We start from the raw sequence: 27,450 nt of genomic DNA, 5'->3' as shown, positions 1-27,450 counted from the left end.
CTATGACTTTCACAATCAGCTGGGCTGGGCTGGACAAATACAACAGTTTAGTTTACCCAAGACGGTGTGAACGACATCGGTATGGCAGCTTCAATTTTCCGACGAGCTTCCAATGGATTTTTAAGGACATTACACGCATACAACAAACCTAATGTTAACGTAAGTAGTAAATCAAGGCTATACGTGGAATGCTACTGAAGTATCAGGCTATGTAAGGTGAAGATAAGCCAGTATTTTTTGTTGACACTGGACAAAGTTTCTGTTGTCGAGTGCCACATGCGATGGACGCCGGGTAGTAATTAAGGTTACGTGAACAAGGAGAAACCGTATCTAACAGTTATTTAAGTTATTGTTGAGATTTAAATTGTAGTGTTATAATTCGTAGACGTGAAATTGTTCATGAAGTAAGCTACATGTTGGACAAACCTTGCCAGATGTACGTAGGTTAGGTTTGTTTTTTTTTTTTTTTTTTTTTTTAAATTATATAACTACCTAGGTACCAAGGTAGGTGTAGCCTAGCCTATGTAACAAAAAATGGGTAGATCTAAAAAAATGTTGGGTTTAGCTAACCAGTATCTGTCTCCAAGCTCATGTTACTTTAATACCTAGTACTCTCCCTGTTTTGGTTTATCGACAAACGAACCATGTAGCTAGTACTAGGTAGGTAGCCTAGCTACCTAGCTAATAGGCTATTTACTACCCATTTCTTATCCCCACTTGGTTTAGTATTTAGGTACAGTTTTTTTTTTTTACCATTACCTAGGTAGGTAGCCTACTGATATTGTATAGCATACTAACCTAGGTACCTAAATTTTTTCACCAAAAACCGTGCTTGATGTCTCTAGGGATTATGCCTAGCTACCTACCTACGTATATAGTAGGTATAGCTAGCTTTAGGCTAGAGTGCGAAGATGTCTAAAGGCCAGTTTCATAGCCTACTAATAGCTACTGGGTGCATTCTCACGTTTATTGCTGGTTAGCGGCTGTGCTAAACTACCACTACCTACCCAGTAGCTAGGCTAGGTACTAGTTGGGGGACTATGGGAATTCATGATTTTGGGTTGGGAAAAAGATGCACAAACAAACCATAAGGGGTTTGTTAGGGAAGGGTTCTGTACATACAAACCATTAGGGAACCATATGTTTTAGTAGGGATCTGCTCAGGGGAGGAGAGGCACCAGCAGGATATCTAAAAATTAAGAGATGAGTAATTTAGAATAGGAATAGACTGACCATAAATAAAAGGCACAGCATATTGGTACGGTATCCTATACTGATCGCGATAGATATTGGTACGCTGTGAATTGCGCATGCATCAATTTCAGGTTTCCCTTAGTACAAATAACATAGTGTTGTGGGGTGGGGGCACGTCAGATTCTGTCAGTGGTGCCAAATTGCACTATTGACTTGCTGTAGGTATGGTAGTTAGCTGTATCCGTTTACCAATTTGCTAATCATGCAGCACTTGCCATACACAGTTGCTAAGAGCTATAGGTACGGCACTAGAAGATCAGCAACAGTAGTAATAATAGTCAGACTGAATTGTTTCGCTGAACATGTTCAATTCAAAATGTCAAAGTGAAGCACCATCTGTCATCACCAAAGCACCAAAATATTTTGACAGTAAATAAAAATATAGAAAATTATAATAATACTTAAACTATTTAGATTTAGACTATATTACATGAAAAATAAATTTGTTCATGAAACTTACCTGGCAGATATATATATAGCTGTATTTTCTGAAGTCCGACAGAATTTAAAATTCGCGCACCACGCAGTGGGCGGCCAGGTGGTAGTACCCATTCCCGCCGCTGGGAGGCGGATATCAGGAAACTATTCCCATTTTCTATTCATATTTTTTTCTGTCGCCGGTCGGTAAACAAACTGTTTACAGACCTCCGCCTAGGATTTTGAAACTTCATTAGCCACTTAAGTATCCTAATTATTCTTTCGATTATTAACTTGGATTTGTGGCTAGGCATACGCTATCGTAAATTTTTTCATTGCATTTAATGTCTGAAGCTAGTTAGCCTAGTTTCAGACTTTGTTGTCTGCATGGTAGGTGAGGCTACCGTAACTTTCGGTAGACACTCGCTTAGTATATATGACGTTTACATGTTTTCTTTGCATAAGTAATTAGTGTAATGTGTGACTGATTACGGAAGAAGAGGATTCAATTACGCATTTTAGAGCGTGTTAGAATCAGGAGTTTTCCTCCACAGTAAACAGAAGTTAGAATAATGAACCTTCTAACCTCCTGTAGATTTTATTTTGCCTAACCCTGTGGTATGGCTTACGAGCCTAGAATAAGTGTCTGCTAAAGGATTACATCAAGTAATCTTAGACTAAAGTGCTCGCTCTCCAACCAGTGTTGTGAAGTGTAGTGCCCCTTGTGTTGTGGAGGGGGCGTCAGATCGGCCCCATAATGCCTCTAGGCCTGGACCTCTGTCGGACTCCCAGGACTCAGGGGGGAGAGGGCATGTCGAAAGCCGCAAGAGGGTTACGGGGCTCCCCACCGATCTGGCGTCCCTTCGGCAGAACCTGTTGACTCTTCCCAGGCTGCTAAGATCGTGCACGTGCGCGAATCTTGAAAGATTGCTTCTCGTCCTCCGAGCGTCCTCCCCACACAGGGGTTGGAGTTCTCGGAAGGACTCGCGCCCCCTAAAGAAGCTTTAGAGAAGAGGACGCTTCACGTCCTCGTCTCTCGTCACGAGAGGATGAGAGAGTAAAGAGACCACATTTTCCCTTTTAGAAGAATGCACTGGCTCTTTTCCTAAGGGACATTTAAGGAGGCTCATTCATCTTGCCAGAAAGAGTGATTTGAGCCTCCTGCGAGAACGCTCATGTATATATCATTTATACATTATTAAGGAGGCTCGTTCATCTTGCCAGAAGAGTGATTTGAGCCTCCTGCGAGTGACCGCTCATGTATACATTATTAAGGAGGCTCATTCATCTTGCCAGAAGAGTGATTTGAGCCTCCTGCGAGTGAACGCTCATGTATATATCACTTATACATTATTAAGGAGGTTCATTCATCTTGCCAGAAGAGTGATTTGAGCCTCCTGCGAGTGAACGCTCATGAAGTTAGAGCTGTTTTCAACCTCGCTAGCATTCCAAAAGAATTTGGTAATCAAGGACATTCTTGATTCCACCTTTTGGAGGAGCAACTCAGTATTCGTCTCCTCTCCTCATTGCGCTCCGTATACGTTATGTAACGTTCGCTTTACTTCGTAAGCAAGCTGATAAGTTTGACGGCCGCAAGCTGCTTTGCACAGTCAAACAACTTATGTCTCTGGTCGGCATAAGAAGGGCAATTTAGACGTGAGGAAGCTTTGGAGGTGCTCGACGTCCTATAAGTAGAGACATTCTCCAGGACGCTCGGCAAGCACCTTGCGGAAGACGAAAGCCATACGTCTTCCTTTAGTGTTCCACATCTTCAGGAGCAGCGTGCGGCTCTCCATGGAGACTCGCATGAGGACGTCCCTTAAAAATATTCAATGTCATACGCAAAACGCGGTTCGTCATAACATTGAGATGTTGGCAAGGTCGCTCGCCAGGACGCCTCTTGGCGGGCCTTGCATGCATCAAGGCGCTCAACGAGTTCCTCTCTGAAACGTCGTTCAGAAGACTTGGTGTTCTCTGCTCAGACACTCTCGTAGCTGGACGCTTTCCAGGACGCTTTTGAGGACCGCTCGGCAGGAACCGCTTTTGAGGACGCTCAGCAGGACGCTTTCCAGCACGCTTTTGAGGACGCTCAGCAGGACGCTTTTGTGGACATTCGCCAGGACGCTTCGGTGGAAGCTCGGCAGGACGCTAGCGAGGACGCGCGCCAGGACGCTAGCTGAAGGACTGCGCCCAGACGCTCGCGAGGACGCTCCTGCCAGGACGATAGGCCGAGGACGCTATTTTGAAGACGGCTACGAGGCATCCTACACGTCATGACGCTCGGGTAGAGCACTTTGCCAGGACGTTCTTTTCAGAACGATAGGAGTCCGTAACGCATCAATAAGAACGTTTCGGTCTAGGAATTCCTGCAAGAACGCTCTTCAAGAGGGCGTCGTCGAAGTAGAGGAAGGAGTTTGGTCTCGTCAAGATGTCTACTTCGCTTTTCTACGAAGGGGAGCGTTCAATAGAATCCATCACTTGATGAATTCCAGAAAACTGTAAGCAGATTTCGGTGTCATAAAACGCCTCGTCTGCTTTCGGGATTGCGCTGCCGAAGGGGAACATTAAGGTCCTTCCTGTCGTAAGACCCAGTCTCTAATCAGGAATCCTGCCCCTTCCTCGATTTCTGCGGGAATCGGGAAAACTATATGCTCGATTCCTGGATACTTTCTGTCATGTAAATGGGTTAGTTCTCATTGACAAAGATCTTCATAACATTTTATCGCTTAAGCGGATAAGTAACAAATTTCGGAAGAGCTCTCATTCATTTTCAGAACCGAACGTGGACAGTCGTTTTCCTTTCTTTTCTCTCTTCCTCGTCCAGGAAGATGTAGTAGAGAATTCGATGTTCAAATTACTACAATACTTACGTAGTTTATCTTTGCGTCATTTTGCTAACGCATGGGTCGAGTCATATACGCATATCGTATTTACCTCTGCGGATAGAAGCCGAAAGAACTGTTGTTCTAATGTATTTATTTGACACTCCCTTCAACCTTCCAAGAGTTTTCGGAGTAAGAACAACTCTTCAGGTATTGTTACGACAACACCAACTCAGCTTCTGTTATGTTTAGCGAATTCTGTTTCGTTTAAATAGGCCTGCTTGAGAGTTTCCTTTTGCTCGATAATATCATACCTATTCCTTCGTAAAGGGAGTAGCTGGCAACTCAGGCAGATAGTATTCTGTTCTCCATTGAAGCTTTCCTTCGAGGAAGACTTCTCCTTCACTCTTTTGATAGAGATCGAAGGTGGTCGATCTCCAATCCTTATTTTGTTTTCTTTAAGGAAAAAATTTAGGATGGAGATCGTTGTTCAGAATACTATAAATATACTACGTATATTAACCTCGCGACATGATTCTACTAAGCAGTTGAATTGTCCGAGGGGTAGGCGCATATCCTAGTTATTCTACGGATTGCGACTTAGACGAGAAGTATTCTAATTGAACTGCAACATCACTCAGCTTCTGTATTTAGCGAATTTTGTTTCGTTTAAAATATGCCTGCTTGAGAGTTTTCCTTTGGCTCGATAATTTCATACCTATCCCTTCGTAAAAGGAGTAGCTGGCAACTCAGGCATATAGTGCGAGACGATGATCAAGGCTGCTGTTACTGTGATCTACGCAGTACCGGCTAGCTCGGTGTCATTCGCCGTTGGTTACGTCTCTCTCCCTTGCGGGAATGGCTTAATAAACCGTCTCTTTGCCCTACAATCATGGATTTTAGCCTCGGGTTGAGGAAATTTCTAGTAATCTTGAATGATCATACCTGCCGTTTACTTAGAAAATTTCAACAAGATATCTCTTATACTTGTTAGGTGCGGGTTTACCGCACGGTAACATTCTGTACAAATCTACCGCGGCATAGCACTATAATAATGCTCTCCTGCTTATGCAAAGCGCAGCCTTATTTAGGGAAGGAAGCAGGCTGAGTGAGGGAATGGATGAGTTTGCTGGGGACCATTTCCTCGCTGGAGAAGCTTGTTTTCCCTGAATAAACAGCAATTCAGACCTCTACAAATTTTCCTCACGAAGAAATTGGAATAACATCAAAGATCTTGTAATTCTAATTTTCTCTCAACGGCTTGAGGATCACCTCAGGTGATAGCGAGAGGGTGCCAGACATCCGAACAGAGAACAGATGTTCTGGCACAAATTGTCTGAAAGATTGGAAGCCCAAATTAGTCGGCTTTCCAGTTCCTCGAAGGGTGAGGTTGGATCGAGTGGCCCAAATCATCTCGAATAATTTCTCAGCTCTCTCATAGCTCGAGAAGAGAGAATTGGTTATGGGCTTGGGCACGGAACGTAACGATCCTCAATAGGTTCGTTAATCTAGTGCACGTCCGTGGGGGTCTTCTCGATCGAAGGCAACAACTACTGACGTCTGAGTAATCCTCACTTAGAAGTATGTTCGAAAGTGAGGAGAGACTGAGGGAGTTCCTTTCGTTAAGTTTTTCGTAATATTGAAGACGAAGGAGCTTCCTTCTTAAGTTGTTCCCTTATTCATGATCCTAGAGGATTAGCTTTAGTCGCCACATGTTGGCCTCTAAGAGGTTGGATTCACAGAGGTCAGGTAATTCAGAGAATTGTCCAAGACCCTTCCCGAGAGAATCGGTGTAATCAACATCGTCACTTAGTGAAGTATCTAATATCTCTCCTCTCTGAGTCTGAAAGAAACGTTCAGACTATCGAGAAGCGATAAGATCTTCAAGATTAATGGCAGTCTCTTGGCCAAGGCAAAGCAGTGCTGCCTATTTTCAGTTTTCAATCGGAGGGCCGTTTCTGGAGATAGTGAAGGGAAATGACTGTTCCTCCACCTCGACCTCTGTGAATTTCGTTATGGTTCTATCTTTCCGTATGAAGTATGAGATAAGGATAGAAGTCCTAACTGTTTGTAGAATATGCTAATATGTGTTGACGGCCTCTAGGCTCACGAGATTCGGTTCTGTCAAACAACAAGCTTCACGATCCTTTTGAGGTCTGTGAGATCTTGTATTCTCTGGATCAAAGGTTCCGGCATGGAACTTAGACGTAGTCTGAGTTTCTGATGCCAAAAGCATTTCGAACCTATCCTTTCTGCGAACTTAATACACGTGACCAGAAAGGCTAATATTCTAACCGCTCTACCACGGCAAGGGAGGGTTAGTGAGGGTTTAGCCATCATCAGAGGTTTTTGGCTTTAAAGGACATAATGCGGTCTGTCCGCTAAGCCTTCCGTTCTTGATAAGAACGAAAACCTGTCTGACCATTGACCCGAAGGCTTGGAGACCAAGGGTATGGCACAAATTATTGGGCAAGGGCATTAGAGAGTCCTGTGCCCTGTAGGGTCTCTCAAGTTTTATCTTGATAAAACTATAGAAAGTCAAGGTCAACAGACAATCTGCGGTGTTCCGTAAAAAGACCAGACTAGTTCATGTCCAAGAACACCCTGGCATGGATAGCCAAGGAGTTCTTTTAAGAGGTCTCATTCATTATGTTTGCATAAAGATTTGAGATTTTTTCTTAATATCAATGCTCAAGAGGTGAGGGCGCGGCCTCGGAAGCATTTCAACAGAGCATGACACTCAGTAAACATCCTGAGTGCCACGCTTTTGCGAAGCAACTCTGGGTTCGCTTCACACTCCCGACAATCTGCGGTGTTCCGTAAAAAGACCAACTGGTTCATGTCCAAGAACACCCTGGCATTATAGCCAAGGAGTTCTTTTAAGAGGTCTCATTCATTATGTTTGCATAAAGATTTGAGATTTTTTCTTAATATGAATGCTCAAGAGGTGAGGGCGCGGCCTCGGAAGCATTTCAACAGAGCATGACACTCAGTAACATCTGAGTGCCACGCTTTAGCGAAGCAACTCTGTGTTCGCTTCACACTCCCGACGGATGTGAAGACGACATTTCAGATCCGTAAGTCGCATAGGACCATACTATCCGTAGATATATTATTGGGTGCAAGAAGCAACACGAATCCTATCCTATAGAAAAGGGATAGGTGTGCTTTTAAACTTTGAAGGGTTGGTCGCTTGAGGCGCGTTCCTTTTCTTTAGCCTAGAAGTTATGGAACTAACTTTGATAGGTTAGGTCAGGTGGTGGTTTTAGCTTCGGTGCCCTCAAAAGTATGGTCATATGGTCTAGTCACATTGTGGTCACGCCCCCGTTGACAGATCATCTAGAGCGCACCAGCATTACAGGTCTCTACCTCGCTGGCAACTCTAGTAACGCAGAAGCAGACTTTGGTGACAGTAATCACGAAGTCGGCTATGCTAACAGGTCAGGAACCAAGATTATATCATCTACTTAATTTAGTTTCCCAAAAATCCTATTCTGCCTCTTCCCACCATCCGAAGGTGGGATTCAGCTATATATATATCTGTCAGGTAAGTTTCATGAACAAAATGTTATTGTTATATACAATTAAGTTTGTTCATAACTTACCTGGCAGATATATATAATTAAAGTGCCCACCCACCTCCCCGCAGGAGACAGTGGCACTGATAAAATATGAATAGAAAATGGGGAAATAGTTCCTGATATCCGCCTCCCAGCGGCGGGAATGGGTACTACCACCTGGCCGCCCACTGCGTGTGCCGCGAATTTTTAAATTCTGTCGGACTTCAGAAAATACAGCTATATATATATCTGCCAGGTAAGTATGAACAAACTTAATTGTATTATAACATAACATATTAAACTAATCCATCTATGTACTTCAAAATTTAATCCTCTTTGAATCTCCTCTGAACCGTGTAATAATACATCAGTTTTCGCCGAAAACCAGATGCTTTCAGGTTTCAACGAGCTGAAAAATGCAATAGACGTCTATGAAGAGTCAAACTTCCAGAAAATTGTATATCCATAGGTCACGAACGATCGAATTGGCCCTGAAAAGAGCTCCAAAGAGGAGATTCAAAGAAAATTTGAAATACACAGAAATCGGGCTCTGCTGTGTATTCATGGTGATTAGGAAAACTACCAAAGTCGATTCTCTGGTAAACGGCGTAATCAATCGTAAGTAATCATCCAAATCAGGTCTGTATTAACAGCATGTTTTCCATATTGGACGCAGTGCTGACTGCTGCGCTACTTTACTAGCTAGGTCTCAAATCTTTGAATCTCCTCTTCAGAGCTCTTTTCAGGGCTGATTCAATCATTCATTACCTATGGATATACAATTTCTGGAAGTTTGAATCTTCATAGAAGTCTATTGCCTTTTTCAGCTCGTTGAAACCTGAAAACATCTCTTTTTCGGCAAAAACTGATTTATTATTACACAGTTCACGTTGCTTGATCGCCAATTCCTCGTTGTCACTGATATGCCTGAGGCGGTAAACAAGGGTTCACGCGTGCGCAATTCGCAGCCGTACCAATATCTATCGTGATCAGGATACGGCTGCCGTACCACTATACAGTTCGTAAATAAAATGCCATCTACTACCAACTACAGAAAAAGTGCTATAGGAAAAATCAGTTTCTGAGGTATCTCTTGGTACGTAGTTCTTTTACAGTTATAAAATTCATTTCATAGGAAACAGATCATACGGTTTGTACACAGACCAAAAATCTTACCTTAACTATATGGGGGTATAAATCAGCAGTTCTACCTTATTATTATTATTGTTATTATTATTAACTAGTTTAAGGTTAAAAGGCAAGTGGCTAATCTATTTCTTTTTTACCTGTGGTCTAGATATTTGACACAAATAGTTATTCTAACTTTTTCAGGGTGGCAGCACCTTTCAAGTTTCAGTTTTCTTTCCAGGTACCTGTCAGACACCTGAATTTACTAGAATACCAAAGTAAGGTATTACTAGAGAATCATGGGGTCACTGTTCAACGATTCAAGATTCTTGACTCTCATGAAGGAGCCACTGAAGCTTCAAAAGCTTTAAGTAAGTTTTTACATTTGTGTCTATAGTATTTGCAATGATGTGCATTAATTTCTTTTTAAAATGCATACCTGAAGCATAGATTGCAGTTGACTAGAAATTTGTGGGCTGCTTGTTCACTTATTTCATTACTCACAATTTTGATTTATAATAAAATATTTTTAAAGTTTGTTGCTGGTTGTGTAAACCAGGAGATTACTCATGTAGGGTAGAAATGTAAATTAAATATATAAAATTTAGTAGGCCCTAAATGCATAAAGGAAATGTATGTGTTATGTACACATACTTTATGCATGTTATGTACATGTACTTCACCCCCACTGCTATCCCTAAGGTAAAGGGTCAGATGTCTTGATGCATCTTGCCCAACTATGTATATCTGAACCACACATCATCATTGGTGTAAGTACAGTGTAGTAGTTATTTATTTTCAGTTTATTTGGCATTTTTTGTAACACCTTACCCTGCTTCCCAGTTGCTTCACTCGGTACACCCCATACTGTTTTAAGAGAATACTGTCATATACTTCTTTAATAAGTACAAATACATACTTAATCTAGATATATTTAGCTTTGCTATTGAATGAGAGTGACTTAGGAATGTTGTGAGAGAAGCTAACATTGATCAGTGAGTTGTCCTTAATCATTTAAGAGATTGGAATCTTTTTGTGTGTGTATGATGTCAGGCCTTTTATTAGGTTAATTTATGAATTATTGCCCTTAACAATCTCTTTTTAAATGTTGCAGATGCAGCTGAATATGTAGTGAAGGCACAGATTTTGGCTGGAGGCAGGGGCAAAGGGCATTTCGATAATGGATTTAAGGGTGGTGTTCATTTGACAAAAGAGTGAGTATGAGTAGGCTGAGCACCTCAGTGTGTGATGTCTTGGAACATGAGGTGATTATCTTTTTTATGTGTTTTTATCTGTCATTTTGTTTTTGTAAAACTAGAAGAATTTATTGCTTTGTATTATCATGGTGAATTATGAGGGCTGCATTTAGAGATTCATGTTGTATGGCAATGGACATTAAAGTATTAAAATTCATCACAATTGTTACAGTGCAGAATGCAATTGATTATTTTGTTGACAAATCCATCTTTTACCTATCATTTATTGCCAGATGATATTGCCATCTAAACATAATGTTATTTACCTTAAATGTCTTATTTATACATTTGCTTGGTAATAAACTGTAATGTTGGCCTATACATGAACAGTTGCAAATAACTAAATCATAATAGCAAATTTGGCATTGTTCATTTAAAATAGTGTTATAGATAGACATTAGATATGATATTGACATATCTGGCCAAGCAAAAATAGCTGTGTATGAAAAATATGGACATTTTATTTCAAACATCTAACTCACCTGGTAGTTATATATATAGCTTACGTCCCTGACGTCACGGCAGAATTTCAAAACTCGCGGCAATCGCCGATTGGGTAGTCAGGTGCACCACCTGTGCGCCCTCTACCAGGTACGTAGCACCATACCAACTATTCCTCAGATCTTCCCTGCCGCCGCTACGGTGACATCGTTGGAACTTCGCTCGTTATAGCCCGTGTCTTTTGCAGTATTATTTGGTGAAGTACACTTTGGCTTTGGCTTTCGCTTGATTGGATTTTGATTTAGTTTCGATATTGTTGGTTTGACCTTTGCTTGTTTTTGATCTCTCTTTTTGATTTCTCATCATGTCTGATTCTGCTTCAAGTTTGAGAATGTGTGTGAAAGGTTGCAAGACTAGACTTGCTAAATCCTCTTTAGATCCTCATTCTATTTGTAGTAAATGCAGAGGAAAAGTTTGTGAGATAGGTGATAGATGTGATGAATGTGTGGGCTTGCCTGAGACTGAATGGATTGAATATTACCGCTATGTGCGTAAATTAGAGAAGGATAGGATAAGGAGAGCGAAGAAGACCTTGTCTCGCTCCTCCATAGACAGTCAAGGAATAGATAGTTCTCTATCCCTCGATAATCCTATTGATCCTCCTCCTGTTGTATCATTACCAAATCCAGTTTCAGAAACAGGTAAAAGTCCATCATTACAGGACATGATGACGGCCATTCAAGCCCTTGGTCAACGGGTAGAATCCCTGGCACAAGACAGGGATAAATTATGGTCTAATATTGAGAGATATTAAAGTGAATAGTGAAATTAGTGCAAGTGCAGTGGAGGGTGCGGCCGCTCGGACTTGTCGTGCTCCTAGTCCTAGACCTCTTCCAAGCTCACCAACCCCTGTGAGAAGGAAAGTCGACCGACGAAGGGAGGCGAGAGGTTTTAGCTCCCGAGCGGGTCGTCCCCTCGAGCGTACCTGTAGACGATCCCCAGGACGCTCACACCCTCGCTATAGGAAAGGCGAGGTTAAAGTGTTTTCTTCGTATTCTGACGACGCAGTACCCAGACGGGGCTGGCGTCAGACTTCTAAATCCAGACCCATTAAAAGGAAATCCCAGGACGCCGAGCGTCTTGATACTGGACGCCAGGACGATATACGTCAAGAGCGTCCAGGATGTAGTCATTGGAGCAGCCCCGAGCGCTTCCCTTCAGGTTCCGATATTTGCTCTCTCCCACCAAATTAAGAACGTAAGACGTCGCACAGGCGACCATCGTCTTTGGTAGGTAGGCAAGGAAATATTGGAAAGGGGGAAACCTTCGGTGCAAACTGCAACTCCGGATCGTTTCTCTTTCGATTCCGATGCTTGCCTCTCCTCGCCAAATCAAGACGCATGATGTCGCACAAGCGGCCGTCGTCTTTGCAGGAAGTAAGGAGGATCGGACGAAGGGAGACTTTCGGTGCGTGCTACAACTCCTGTTCGCTTCCCTTTCGTCTCCGATGTTTGCTCTCCTACCAATATAAGACGTAAGATACCGCACAGGCCGGCCGTCGTCTTTGGTAGGAGTAAAGGAAGCATCGGACGATTGGATGCCTTCAGTGCATGCTCCTGCTCCTCCTTCGGATTGGCGTTCTTCAGGCCTTTCATCTCAAGACGAACAGAATGAAGAGAGAGAGATTGACTTTGCAACTTCTCTAGTCTGTTCCCAGCAGCAAGCTCCAACAGTTTTCCGTACTGCAAGATTTTAAGCAGAAACTCTCCTCTCTTATGCAGTCATATCAACCTGCTACTCTTACTGTTAAACGCCAGCCAGACGAAAAACGTTTTAAAGCACGACGACAGGACGAAAAACGTCTTGAAACAAGACGCCAGGATGAAAAACATCTTGAAGCAAGACAGCAGGACGATAAGCGTCTTGAAGCAAGACGCCAGGACGAAAGAAGTCTTGAAGGAAGACACCAGGACGAAAAACGTCTTGAAGCAAGACGCCAGGACGAAAAACGTCTTGAAGCAAGACGCAAGGACGAAAACGTCTTGAAGCAAGACGCCAGGACGAAAACGTCTTGAAGCAAGACGCCAGGACGGAAAATTGTCATGAGACAGGACGCCAGGACACCAGGCATCAAGGTACTGGACGACAAGACTCCAGGCATCAAGAAACTGGACAGCATGATGCACAAACGAAACAACATGACATCGCTACATCAGTTGTGTCTCAATCAGAAGAAAGGAATGGAAGACATCCCCCATTCTCCTTTTGATCAGATTGCAAGTCGTTTCCGAGGAAGAATATCAAACAGATCTACAACCTTCAGCAGATCTTAAAAGGCTTATGAAAGTTTTTGCGGAACTTTTGTTTTTTTTCCAGAAAGTTTTGTGCCAGCTGCCCCTCGTTCTCCACCTTCAGAGTTCACTTTAGGGAAGGCTTCTAAAGAATCCGACTTTACGAAGATGGTATTATCGCGCTCTTCGAAAAGAGCCTTGAATTAATGAAGGAATGGATGGACTCTAAGAAAGACCAGGGAAAAAACAGCTTTCTCATTTCCTCCGGCCAGATTAGCTTCCAGATCCAGCATCTGGTACGACACTGGAGAAGTCCTAGGTTTGGGAGTTCCAGCTTCTTCCCATGGGGACTTCTCTAGTCTTGTGGACTCTTCTCGTCGGACGGCCATGGGGGAAGACGAAAGTGTTTTGGTCTTCCTCTGAAATGGACCACCTCCTCAAAGGGATTTTTAGAGCCTTCGAAGTCTTTAACTTCCTAGACTGGGACTCTGGGTTCGTTGGGAAGAAAATTGAAAACTTGAAGTCTACCAAAACGGAAGAACTCGTTCACCTTATGTCATGCATTGACAGAGCGCTTCGAGACGGGTCGAACGAGCTAGACAGCCCTTTTCTCAGCTGGAATCTTGAAGAAAAGGGCCCAATTTGTTCTTTTCTTTCGAGTGGAGTAACGCTCACTCAGAGAGCGGAACTGCTTTTCGCTCCCCTTTCGACTCATCTTTTTCCGCATAGTTTTGGTAAAAGAAGTATCCTCAGCTCTGACTCAAAAAGCGACACAAGATCTGATGACTAAAGCAGCAAGGAAGGGAGTTGTTCCGTCAAGTTTTGCAGGACAGAAACTTAAAGAAACCACTCCTCTACCACGTAGTTCTCGGCCCTTTCGAGGTAGATCCCTCAGGAGAGGGAATGCAAGAACCTACCTATTACAAAAAACTCCAAGAAAAGATGGCTTCAGAGGAGGGAAGTAATAAAGTCTGACAAAGTTCTTCTTCAGACAGTGGTAGGAGCCAGACTCAAAAATTTCTGGCAAACATGGGAGAAAAGGTAGCAGATCCTTGGTCTATTCGCTTCTCAAAGAAGGATACAAGATCCCTTTCTGGAAAAAACCCCCCTTAGCAGAAAGACCGTCGATCTGTCAGCCAAGTACAGAGAGGAGTCCAAGACTCTAGCGATACAACAAGAGGTTTCTATGCTAATTCAGAAGGAAGCAATAGAAAGAGTTCAGAACCTGGAATCTCTGGGGTTTTACAAATCGATTATTCCTGGTCCCCAGAACTCGGGCGGATGGAGACCGATTTTGGACGTGAGTCCCTGAATTTTTTCGTGAAGAAAACAAAATTCACTATGGAGACAACGAAATCAGTTCTTGCTGCAGTCAGACGAGACGACTGGATGGTTTCGTTGGATCTCCAGGATGCTTATTTTCACGTCCCGATCCCAAACTCCCGAAAGTACCTAAGATTTGTTTACAAGACAGAAACATTTCAATTCCGAGCTCTTTGTTTCGGTCTAAATACCGCACCTCAAATTTTCACAAACTTATGAGCAACGTAGCAGCAATGCTACACAAGAAACGCATCAGAGCCTCATTGTATCTGGACGATTGGCTCCTCAGAGCCCATTCCTACGCCGACTGTCTGGAGAATCTTCAGAAAACAATTCGATTATCAGAAGACCTAGGCCTTCTGATAAACCACCAGAAATCCCAACTGATCCCATCCCAGGAAATCTTGTACTTGGGGATGAGGATTCAGAGTCAGGTTTTTCGGGCTTTTCCGTCCACATTGAGAACAGAACAAGCTTTAGAGAAAATAAGAAACTTCCTAAAGAAACAGAAGTGCTCTGCGAGGGAATGGATGAGTCTGCTGGGGACCTTTTCCTCGCTAGAACAGTTTGTCTCCTTGGGAAGACTGAACCTACGCCCTCTGCAGTTTCATCTAAATCAGCATTGGGACAAGAAGAAGACACTAAAGTCAATGTGTATTCCCGTTTCGAACGACATGAAACACTATCTACAGTGGTGGAACGATCCCGTCAAGCTCCAGGAAGGCCTCTCCCTAGAGCAGAGGAACCCAGACCTAGTGTTGTTTTCCGACGCCTCGGACACGGGCTGGGGGAGCAACACTGGGGAAGTTAGAAGTCTCGGGCTTCTGGAACAAGGAGCAAGTAAAGTTCCACATCAATCTGAAAGAATTGACTGCAGTTTTTCCTAGCTCTCAAGGAATTAGAGAGCGTAGTCGGAACAAAGTGGTACAGGTCAACTCCGACAACACAACGGCGTTGGCCTACATCAGCAAACAAGGCGGGACTCACTCAGCTCAGCTCTCTGTACAGAGCAGCAAGAGAACTGCTCCTCTGGACAAAAGGAAAAAACGTGATTCTGGTAACACGCTTCATTCAGGGAGAAAAGAATGTGAGAGCAGACATCCTGAGCAGAAAACATCAAGTCTTGACAAACAGAATGGACTCTCCCATCAGGAAGTTTGCAAGAGTCTATGGCGAATCGGGGGGTGGGGCGCCCTTGCATAGATCTCTTTGCAACAGCGCAGACAAGACGGATGGAGACTTACTGTTCTCCAGTCCCAGACCCCGAAGCAATCCACATAGATGCGTTCCTTCTGATTGGACACATCTAGACGTGTACGCCTTTCCCCCATTCAAAGTGGTACACAGAGTGTTACAAAAGTTTGTGGCTCACGAAGGAACCAGGATGACTCTAGTGGCACCCTTCTGGCCGACAAGAGAATGGTTCACAGAGGTACTGGAATGGATGGTGGACACCCAAGAAGCCTTCCGTTTAAGAGTAGATCTACTCAAACAGCCCCACTTGGAAAGATATCACCAAAACCTCCAAGCTCTTCAGCTAACTGCCTTCAGACTATCGAAAAAACTCACAAGAGCTAGAGGATTTTCGAGGGAGGCAGCAGTGCAATTGCAAGAGCAAGGAGGTCTTCAACCATTAAGGTATACCAATCGAAGTGGGAGACTTTTAGAGGATGGTGCAGGGACAACTCTATTTCCTCTTCCCAGTACCTCTGTGACTCAGATAGCAGATTTTTTCTACTATACCTCAAGAAGAGACGTAACTTTTCTGCTTCTACTATCAAGGGTTATAGGAGCATGCTAGCAGCTGTCTTCAGGCATAGAAACCTTAATCTATCTGATAATAATGGATCTACAAGATCTTCTTAGATCCTTCGAGACAATAAGGAAAGAATACAATCCTCAACATCTTGGAATTTGGATGTAGTCCTCAAGTTTCTCATGAGTGACAGGTTCGAACCCTTACAGGCACATCCTTAAGGACCTCACCATGAAAACTCTCTTCCTGATTAGCCTAGCAACAGCAAAGAGGGTCAGCGAAATCCATGCCTTCAGCAAAACTGTAGGTTTCAGACAGGGCAAAGCCATCTGCTCGCTACAGTTGGGATTCCTAGCCAAAAACGAACGCCCCTCTCAACCCTGGCCCAAGTCATTTCGAAATTCCGAACCTCTCGGATCTCACGGGTGAGGAAGTAGAGAGAGTTCTTTGTCCGGTAAGGTCTCTGAGGCATTACTTGGAGAGAACGAGACAATTACGTGGCACTTCAGAAGGGCTTTGGTGTTCGGTCAAGAAACCCTCTCTGCAAATGTCGAAGAATGCGCTATCCTTTTTTATAAGGCAATTAATTAGGGAAGCGCATTCAGCATGTACTGAAGCAGATATGAAGCTACTTAAAGTTAAGACTCACGAGGTTAGAGCTGTAGCAACCTCGGTAGCATTTAAACAAAATAGATCTCTTCAGAATATCCTGGACGCAACATTCTGGAGGAGCAAGTCAGTTTTTTGCGTCGCACTATCTTACGCAAGTGCAAACTTTGTATGAAGACTGCTACACACTGGGTCCGTTTGTAAGCAGCTCTTTCAGTAGTGGGAAAAGGGTCTACCCCTTAAAACCTATAATCCAATACTCTTTTTCTTCTCTTGGAACTATTGAAAAGTTATGGTTGTTTGTGGAGACTGGATGCAGTCTTCCACAATCATTGATCTTTAGTCAGGTGATCAACTTGTTCCTTAGTATGCCCGGAACAAGAGTATTGTAGGGAGTCTAGTCACATAGAGGTTTTGACCGGTTGACAGTCTCCAAGAGGTCTTCAGCCCCCTGGGTGGATCCGCTGGACCTCATAAGGAAAGCAGACACAATGAGACAGGATATCATTAAAGTCAGCTTCCTTAACAGGTACGAACCCGTAAGTTTGTTGTTTTGTTCATGAAACTTACCTGTCAGATATATATTATAGCTGTATTTTCTGAAGTCCGACAGAATTTTTTAAAAACTTACGACACACGCAGTGGGAGTCAGGTGGTTAGTACCCATTCCCGCCGCTGGAGGCGGGTATCAGGAATCATTCCCATTTTCTATTCATAATTTTTCTGTCGCCGGTGCTGGAAACACCTGTTTCCAGTACCTCCGTCTTAGATTTTGGAAACTTCATTGCCGCTAAGTATCCTATTGTCTTTTAATTTATTTACTTGGATTTGTGGCTAGACATACGCTATCTTAAATTGATTTGAATTTGATTCATTTTTGCATAAGATATCTGAATCTAGTTAGGCTAGTTTCAGAGGGTGTTGTCTGCAAAGATAGGGTGTGGCTACCGAAAGCTTCGGTAGATCCGCACTTGGTATGCACGAGGGGTAATGATCTTGGCTTCTTGGTTGAGATTTGTCATGTGAGGAGTGTGAGACTGTCTATTCCGTAAGGAAGACGTATGATTCGTATGTACGGCATTAACCATAAACATGTCTAATTCCGTAAGGAAAACGTATGATTCGTATGTACGCAATTAATCAGTAAACAGTCAGGTCCGGTAGTGAACCTGCTACCTTCCTGTAGACTTTTTTTTTTTTTTTTTTTTTTGCCTAACCCTGTAGTATGGCCTACGGTTATGAATTTGTCTGCGAGAGGTGATCGCTCTCCTTCATTGTTGTGAAGATGCTACTTCTGTTATTGTTTCTCATAACCCTGTAATGTTGCCTTCGGGCCCTAAACATTGTCTGTAGAGGTTATTGCCCTTTCTCTAATACTCTTTCGATTCGTATCTTAGAATCGAAGTGCTTGCTTTAGAGAGCAATAGCGAAGTGGCTAAGTGCAGTGACCAGTGCCCCTTGTGTAGTGGAGGGTGCGTCAGAATCGCCTTATTTCGCCTCTAGGCCGGGACCTCTGCTTGACTCCCGGAGGGACCCGGGAGAGAGCATGTCGAAAGCCGAAGGAGGGTTATGAGGAACCCCCACCGATCTGGTGTGCCTTCGGCAGTTTCTGATGAAAATCCCCAGACTGCCTAAGTGCGTGCACGTGCACGAATCCTGAAGGATTGCTTCTCGTCCTCCGAGCGTCCTCCCTGCGCAGGGGTTGAGCTTTCGGAAGACTCGCGCCCTCTAAATAGAAGCTTTGTAGAGAGGACGCTTCACGTCCTCTCTCTCTCTCTCGTTATGCGTTCCAGTGAGAAGTAAGAAGGCGAACGTCGCCTGATCACGTGTACGTCTTTCCACCGAGAAATATGAAATGGAAGTCTTAGTAGCAGGACGCGAACGCTTTGAGAGCGGACGTCCGAGTTTTGTTACTGTGAGAATAAGAAGGCGTTCCCTCGCCAGTCGCCCCTCGTATTCTCGCACGATCGACCCTTCTCCTGAGACTGTTTCGTGCAGTCGGATTTCTCTCCGAGATGTACTCGCTTGTTTTGACGCCTGTCAGGAGCGTGAGACGCTTTTCTGCACGCTTCTTTTTGACGCTCGGCTTGGATGGGACGTTCGGTATGGACGCCAGGCAGCGCGCCGGGTGCACGCCAAGCGCGCACCACAGTGGACGCCGAGCGCACTCCAGCGCGCGCCAGTGGGACGCCGAGCGTGCTCGCTGCTGGCCAGTGGACGACCGAGCGTGCTCACTGCTCGCCATTGGACGCCGAGCGCGCGCGCCAGCGCACGCCAGTGTGTCGTCTGGCTGAACGTTTCTATTGAACTCTTCAAGCTCCTGTTTACGATTTGGGCCTCAAGAATTTTTACCTCTACCTTCGGTGATACCTTATACCTCACATGCAAAGAATGTGAAGTAAGCAGTGCTTCGGAGGAAGCTTAAAGTGAACACAACAAACTTCGTCTTCGAAACCCAGCAAGACCTCGGGTTTCGTGAATTCAAGAGATCTCTGTCAATATTTTATTGCTTTTCGCAAAGGTGGATGGAGTTAAGGAAAGCTCTAGGGAAGATCTCGTTTTTCTCTACCGCAGTCAAGACTTTGCGATAAGGCAGTTACGGGTTAGGTCAAAGGCTCGATGTCCTGCACGTCAGGACTCTCGGCAATGTTCAGTAGGATTCTTGCAAAGGTACTCATCAAAAGGACGCTCTTCAGGAAAGCGCAAGATAGGACTTCTTTTGCCATACTGCCAATAATTTTAAGCTTTAGCAGGCTTTAGTTGTGATACGGGAGAGGAAGCTGGTTGGAGAATTTCTTCCTCTTCCCAGGATAATTTTGCAAGCTTTTTAGCCCTCTGAAAGGGTTTTTTCAGATGATAGGTTTTGTTAGTTTTCTAGTCGGGACTACGCTGCCGAATTGAACATCGTCGTTCACCCTGCCGTAAGCCTAGTCTCTTAACAGGATTCTTGCCCCTTCCTCGTTTGAGACGGGAATCGGAAAAATAAAATGCTCGACTTCCTGGATTACGTTTTGTCAATTCAGTGACTTTCCCCCATTGACAATATACTATCGTTTTGTCAAGTAAGTGGGTATCCCCTCATTGACAAAATATCTCTTTGTCCCGTAAATGGATTGTTCTCATTGACAAACATCTCATTAACTTGATATTGCGTAAGCGAATAAGCTCTTATTGACAAGATTCGGAAGAGCTCTCATTCGTCATTCGCAGACTCGTACAAGAAATAGACTTGTAGACTACGTCAATGAACGCTTATGTCCAATAACATAAGAAGCTTGAGCTGACTGCTTCGATTCTCTTAAGTTTTGTTCATGAAACTTGCCTGTCAGATATTATGTAGCTGTATTTCCGAATTCAGCTATATATATATATATAATATATCTTGCCAGGTAAGTATGAACAAACTTTATTGTATCATAACAATTTCATTTTGCTTTGCGTTATTTTATTTCTGGTTGGTTCAAGTCATATACGCTTGCTGTAGTTACCTCTTCGAATGGCAACCGAGAGGTTCTATTGTCTATTTTAAGGACATTTAATCGTTACTCCCTGCAGCCTTCCAGGAGTTTCCGATTTATCTTTTAACCGTTGTATGGTAGTGTTTCTGACGACACAAACGCATCTATATATTTAGCGTTTTCTGTTTCGCCTAAATATACCAGCTTGAGAGTCTATCTGCTCAGAAAATAACGGACCTATTTCTTCGTAGAATAGGGTAGCTGGCAACCCAGCATAAAGTTAAGAGAACGACATTCGTAAGCTGCTGCTGCTGCTGTCACGCTGTCTCTGTCCTCCAGTCCAACTGACCACCAGTAACAGATCGTGAGCTGTCATGCGCGGTAGGTTACGTCTCTCTCTCTTGCGGGATTGGCTGACTAACCGTATCTCTGTGCTGGCGGTTACGTCTCTCCTGCGGGATTGACTGACTAACTGTATCTCTGTCCTACAATCACGGACTTTAGCCTAAGATTGAAGGGATTTCTTACGTGAATGAATAAACGTTGCATTCGTTTTGCCTTACTATGTTCAACAGAGTTATCTCTTAATCCTTTCGGTGCTCGTTACCGCACGGTATAGAACTACGAGTCTACCGCAACATTGCACTTTTATATGCTCTCCTGCTTAGGCAAAGCGCAGCCTTATTAGGGAAGTAAGCATACTCGGGAGGGAATGGATGAGCTTGCTGGGGACCATTTCCTTCCTGAAGAAGTTTTGTTTCCCCGAATAGACTGCAATTAAGATCACAGTTTTTTCCGACCGGGAAACTGAAATATTATTCAAGATCTAGGAATGATTCTGAACATCTCTCAGTGCGTCTATCACCTGAGGTGATAGAAAGAAGGTGCCGGATATCTGGATAGGGTTTCAAATGTCCTGGATCTTAATCTGAAAGAAGTAAAGCGATTCGGTAGTTCCCTCCAGTCCTCGAAACGAGTTTTTGGGAACCAGTGGTCCAGATCAACTCTGATATTCACAGCTCTCTCATATCTTAAGAAGTACTCTTCTCTCGGTCCCTGTTCGTTTTGACTTTTACGAAAGAGCCTATTATAACAACAGCGTAGAATGTAACGATCCTCTAGAGGTTCGTTACAGGATTGCAAAAGTCCGTACGAATCGTCTCGATCGACGGCAGCAACTATTGACTTCCGAGTGGAATATTTCTTTAGAAGTAAGTTGAGAGTTGTGGAGACTTTAGGGACGCCCTTTCATTCTTCTCTTCGATATGTTGAGGACGAAGAGGCTTCTTCTTCTCTGCTCCCTTATTCTCGATCCGGGATCGGTACCATTAAACGCCATCCTATGATATTGAACGGGATGGATGTTTAGTCTTTTTTCCCCTTTCCCCTTTTTCAATCGCTTAGGAAATGTAATAAGAGGATTTATGACGTCACAGGGAGCGACAATGACGCTGATCGCCCCATGTTGGCCTTCAGGATCCTGGATTCACAGAGGTCACATACTTCCTAGTTCACTTTCCAAGGACCTTTTCCGAGAGAGTCGGTCTACTCTAACTCGAAGGTACCTATAACCTCTCCGCTCTGAGTCTTGACTACGTTCAGACTATCGAGATGTTGACAGGAATAAGATTACCGTCTCCTTTCCGTCTGAAGAATGGGATAAGCTGCAGTCACAACTATTAAAGAATACGCAAATATGTTGTTGACGGCCTTTGGGCTCAGAGATTTGCGTCTGTCAAACAACAAAGCCCTTCACGATCTTTGAGTTCTGTGAAATCTCGAAACTCTCGCTCACCATCTACTTTTTGTCTCACCTGTTTTCTCGGAGTCAGACACTCGTGCGAGATCAGGAGACATATAGTAGCCCTGAGTTTCTTGTTGACGAAGTCGGTTGCGTTATACACCCCCCGATGATCGTTTAACATGAGACCAGGTTGGACTGTCAGGCATTCGTCCTTCGGGACTGAATCGCCTTTTTGCTCCTCTCTCTTTCTCCTGGCACCAGAAGCTCGAGTCAGGAGTGGCTCATGAGTTGATTCGCTAACGACGTTGGGTTGCGTTGATACACCCCCCAAGGTTTGCTTAGCTTGAATCGCCCAGGCAGTCCAAACACTCCATCCTTCAGCGAAGATAGTGCCTTATGGTCTTCAGGGTACAGCCTTGCTGTCCTTGATTCGTCTGACTGGTCAACTGGTCGGTCACCTGACGTTAGTACAGACGGACTGACTGTGCATGTCCAGATCGAAGCTTTCAATATGGAACTTAGACATAGTCTGAAGTTCTTGATGTCAAAGCATTCGAACATCTCCTACTGTTAACTTCTTGCATGTGATCAGGAAGGCATTTTTATAACCACCCTAGATACGACAAAGAGGGTTAGTGAGATTTTAAGCCATCGTCACAAGTTTTGGCTTTAGAGAACACAAGGCGGTGTGCTCTCTAAGCTTTTCGTTATGGCCTAAGAATGGAAACGCCGTTTTGTCCTTGGCCAGGAGCTTGGAAGCAAGGATGGCACAAGTTAGTGGGGCAGGAGCCAGAGAGAGTCCTGTGCCCTGTCAGGTCTCTCAAGTTTTATCTACATAAAACTCAAGAAAGTCGAAGTCGTACGGACAATCTGCAGTGTTCCGAAAAGACCAGACTTGCCCATATCGAAGAACAACCCTGGCTTTATTGTTAAGGAGGTCTTTCAAAAAAGCTCCTTCTTTGTGTTTGCACAAAGATTTGAAATCTTTGGATTTGAATGCTCACGAGGTGAGGCGCGGCCTCGGAAGCATTTCAACAGAGCATGGCACTCGGCAACATCCTGAGTACCATGTTTTAGCGAAGCAACTCTGTGTTCAATTCACATTCCCTGCGAGATGTGAAGATGGCATATGAGATCTGCTGCTCGCTAGGGCCATACGTGTCTGCAGACACAATCTTGGGGGCAAGAAGTACCACTCATCCTATCCTGTAGAAAATGGTTAGGAAGAGCTCTTAATTTAGTAGTTGAGTCGCCGACAACGGTGACTTCTTAACTCTTAAAGCCTTAGTTAACACACCTTAACTTTGGCTAGGTGGGTCAGGTGGTGATATATATTTTTATATATATATTTATTTTACTTCTTAGCCCTCATGGTATGGTCAATATGGTCTAGTCACGTCGTGGTCTCGCCCCTGTTGACAGATCATCTGGAGTGGCACCAGCTATATAGGTCTCTACCTCGCTGGCAACTCTAGTAGCACAAGCAGACTTACGCGGCAGTAACCACGAAGTCAGCTATGCTAACAGGTAGGAATCAAGATATCAATTATCTGCATATATATGTTTCCTAAAATCTTCTATTCTGTCTACTCCCACCACCAAAGGTGGGATTCAGCTATATATATATCTGACAGGTAAGTTTCATGAACAAAATGATATTGTAATGATACAATTAAGTTTGTTCATACTTACCTGGCAGATATATATAATCAAGTACCCACCCAGCCTCCCCTCAGGAGACAGTGGAAATAAAAATTATGAATAGAAAATGGGAATGATTCCTGACCACCCGCCTCCCAGCGGCGGGAATGGGTACTAACCACCTGACTCCCACTGCGTGTGTCGTAAGTTTTTAAAATTCTGTCGGACTTCAGAAAAATACAGCTATATATATAATCTGCCAGGTAAGTATGAACAAACTTAATTGTATCATTACAATATCATTTTTATTAACACTTATGTCAATTCCAACGATGATAGCTGTTTCTGACCCTCCACCAAAGGTGTTAATCAGCTATATATATAACTACCAGGTGAGTTAGATGTTTGAAAATGTTATTTTCATGATAAAATAAATTTTTGAACATACTCACCTGGTAGTTATATATAATTAAATTCCCACCCTCCTCCCCTCTAGAAACTATGGGCATGGAAGATCTGAGGAATAGTTGGTATGGTGCTACGTACCTGGTAGAGGGCGCACAGGTGGTGCACCTGACTACCCAATCGGCGATTGCCGCGAGTTTTGAAATTCTGCCGTGACGTCAGGGACGTAAGCTATATATATAACTACCAGGTGAGTATGTTCAAAAATTTATTTTATCATGAAAATAACATTTTTGGCAAGGATTTTTGAGACATTTATATGGAAAAGGACATACTATATATGTACATAGTCATGTCAATGTTACAATTAAGGAAATCTCATTGATTTGTCTATGAGCCTGGTAATTATCTTCAGGTGTATGATCCTGTAGAGCTTCATCATCAAAGAGCTAAAAGCTATGAGTTCACTGTTCACCAAGGGACTCCTCTTCTAAGAGTCAGGAAAGATGTGAACAAAAAGAGAAGCTACCACAGTTTTACAGTAAACTTTCGTATTCACAGGGGATGCGTTCCAGACCCTCCCCACGAATACTTAAAACTCCCTTAAAAATGCTTAGCTTAGAACTGCCTATTTTTATATTTCAAACACAAGAAAAACTCTCTAAAAATGCTTTTGCATGAATATTTTAAGTTTTATCACGAACAGTGCATTTAATCATGAAATTGATATGACAGTACATTATTTAGTGCATATTTCTCAGTGAAAAATACTGCAATTAGGCAAAATTTCCGTGAATAATGGTTAGATGTGTTCCTTAGAGAAACCCACGAATAGCCATGTCCACAAATCTTGAGAATGTGAACACGGTTTTAATGTATGACACTTACCTGGCAGGTATATATATAGCTATATTCTCTGTTCCACCTGGCAGAAATTTTCAAAACTCGCGGCAAACGCTAGTAACCTATTAGTAGTTCAACCTATTAGTAGTTCAGGCAACCACCACCCCGTTACCGTGGCGCTAGCGCTAGGAACCGTTCCCAATTGGGCCAGATTTTCTCTGCCAGCCGAACCGGCAACATTGTTGGTGGTTCCCTGCTAGGATTTTCATTCTCGTTGCTGACTTTTCATGGATCTTTGGTATTGTACTCGGAAACGTTAGCTTGGCATTCGCTTTGGATTGTTCTTTAAAGATGTCTGATACTGGAAGTATGTTTAGAGTTTGTGTAAAAGAGGGGTGTAAGGTAAGGTTGCCGAAAGCTTCGGTCGACCCTCATACCATTTGTAAGAAGTGTAGAGAGAATGTGTGTACTTGGGAGAATAGGTGCTTTGAATGTGAGAATTTATCAGAGAAGGAATGGAAGATATTTATGAAATATGTTGAGAGGCTTGAGAAAGATCGTGTAAGGAGATCTGTTTCTCGTAGTGAGAAGTCGAATTCTTCTAGTAAAAGGAGTGATTGTATTTCCTCTCCAGCTCCTTCTAATGTAGAATTGGTAGTTCCTTCTCCCCAGTATCTCCTACGCCCGCTGCTGTATCGAGGAGGCGAACGATACACATATTGTGAATGGTGTTTGCTGCCCTTGCGTCCATGGCGACCGATACAGCGACTTACGGATAAAGTTAGTGCTTTTGATGTCAGTGAAAGTGTAGTGGAGGGGGCGTCTGTTCGCTCTCTCGTGCTCCTAGACCTAGACCTCTGTCAAGCTCCAGACCCAAGGGAGAAGGCATGTCGACAGTCGAAGGGAGGCGAGAGAGGTTTTGTCGCGGTCAGGCGTCCCTTCGAACAGTCCTGTTGCAAGTTCCCAGGCTGTTGCAGTTCGCCGCAGAAAAGGCGTAACTGGGAAGTGTGCGTCCTCGGATGGTTCGACTTCCGAGCGGGAACGTCGGTATGCAGTTGTGTCTCGCCCCCTCAAGAGGACTTTCAGGACATCAACCGCTCTCGAGAGACATGCTCAAGATCGTGAGGCTTGGAGTAGTCCTGAGGTGTTTTGTCCTCCTCGAAGACGGGGACGCAGTTCCGATCAAGAGAAAAGATTTTTCGTGCTAAAGAGGACTCAGTACGTCCTTCTCGTCCTTGGATTTCGATGAGAGACTCTCCTCCATCTTCTTGTGTATCTTCCCCTCGTCTTTCTCCGTCGGGTAGAGTACAAGATCGCTCTCCGTTACGTCGCAGTCCCGCTCGTAATCCTCCTCCTTCGTCCTCTACCATTCAGGAAGATAGTACGAAGGGTTTCTTAAGGGAAATGCAGTCCAAGCTGGCAGTTCTTGTGAAGTCTTGGGATGCGCCTGTGCAGGCATCTTCGAGGCGGAAGGACGATTTCCTTCCCGTTAAGTCTTCTAAGAGGGAAGACAAGGACGCGTTCGCCGAGGACTCAGGGCGCACTGGCGCTACGAGGACAGGCGATCGCTTGGTTATTCAGACGCAGAACGCAGGAAGAAGAAAATGGTTTCGGAAGAAGCAGGACGCAAACGTCAGGACTCGGGATCAATTGTGGACGCAAGACGCAGGCGACAGGAAGCAGACGTGTCTACGATGGACGCAGGACGCAGGCGGCAGGACATCGAGAGGCGGCAGGACGCCGATTCTTCGTTAGCCGCAGGACGCAGGCGGCAGGACGTTATTCCGTTCAGCGAAGCGTCAACACGACAGTGATTTGCAAGACATTTCGTTCAGCAGAAGAGGAATTGGAATTAGTTGAGGAAAAGAATACGGAACCTTCTTCAGATTATAAGGTTCTGACTTCACGTCTCTTCTTTTCGATTTTTGAAGGGGAATTCAAACCGACAGCTCCTTTATCTCCTTTATCGCAGTTTTCCAAGACTAGGACTCCAAAGAAGTCCTCTTTCCTTAAGATGACTCTGTCAATTTCGGCGAAGAAGGCCCTTCAACGTGTGAATGACTGGATGAAGGATAAGAAAGAAGCGGGAAAATACTCTTTTGCTTTTCCACCAGCTAGGTTAGCATCGAAGTCAGGAGTATGGTACGCTACTGGAGAAAGTCTAGGCCTGGGAGTACCTGCCTCCTCCCAGGGGGACTTCTCCAGTATAGTAGACAGCTCACGCAGACAGGCGTTACAGTCTGCTAAGGTCTGGTGGACGTCTTCAGAGTTTTGACCATCTTTTTAAAGGGATTTTTAGGACTTTCGAAGTCTTCAATTTCCTGGATTGGTCTTTGGGAGCACTGGCGAACTCCCTAGAAGAAGAGGATTCGCGAGGATATAGAAACAGCTAAGAGCATTATGTCCTGCATGGACAAGGCTCTGAGAGACGGAACGAATGAACTGGCTTCTTTGTTCACAGCAGGAGTATTAAAGAAGAGATCGCTGTTGTGTTCTTTTGCG

General features: G+C 44.0%; 1 protein-coding gene across 1 annotated transcript in view; it reads left to right on the top strand.

The window, feature by feature from the left end:
* The window catches only part of LOC135201912 (succinate--CoA ligase [GDP-forming] subunit beta, mitochondrial-like), an 80,115-nt gene continuing 52,665 nt past the window's right edge, over positions 1-27,450 (top strand). The window contains exons 1-3 of the mRNA XM_064231209.1: positions 1-159; positions 9,423-9,552; positions 10,296-10,395. Of these exons, the coding sequence (XP_064087279.1) occupies positions 82-159; positions 9,423-9,552; positions 10,296-10,395 (308 nt within the window). The 5' untranslated portion in view covers positions 1-81. The remainder of the gene's footprint in view (positions 160-9,422; positions 9,553-10,295; positions 10,396-27,450) is intronic.

This window comes from Macrobrachium nipponense, chromosome 28 (assembly GCF_015104395.2).
Source record: "Macrobrachium nipponense isolate FS-2020 chromosome 28, ASM1510439v2, whole genome shotgun sequence".
Lineage (NCBI taxonomy): Eukaryota > Metazoa > Arthropoda > Malacostraca > Decapoda > Palaemonidae > Macrobrachium > Macrobrachium nipponense.
Note: the sequence above shows the minus strand (reverse complement) of the source record. Positions and strands in the feature narration are given on the sequence as shown.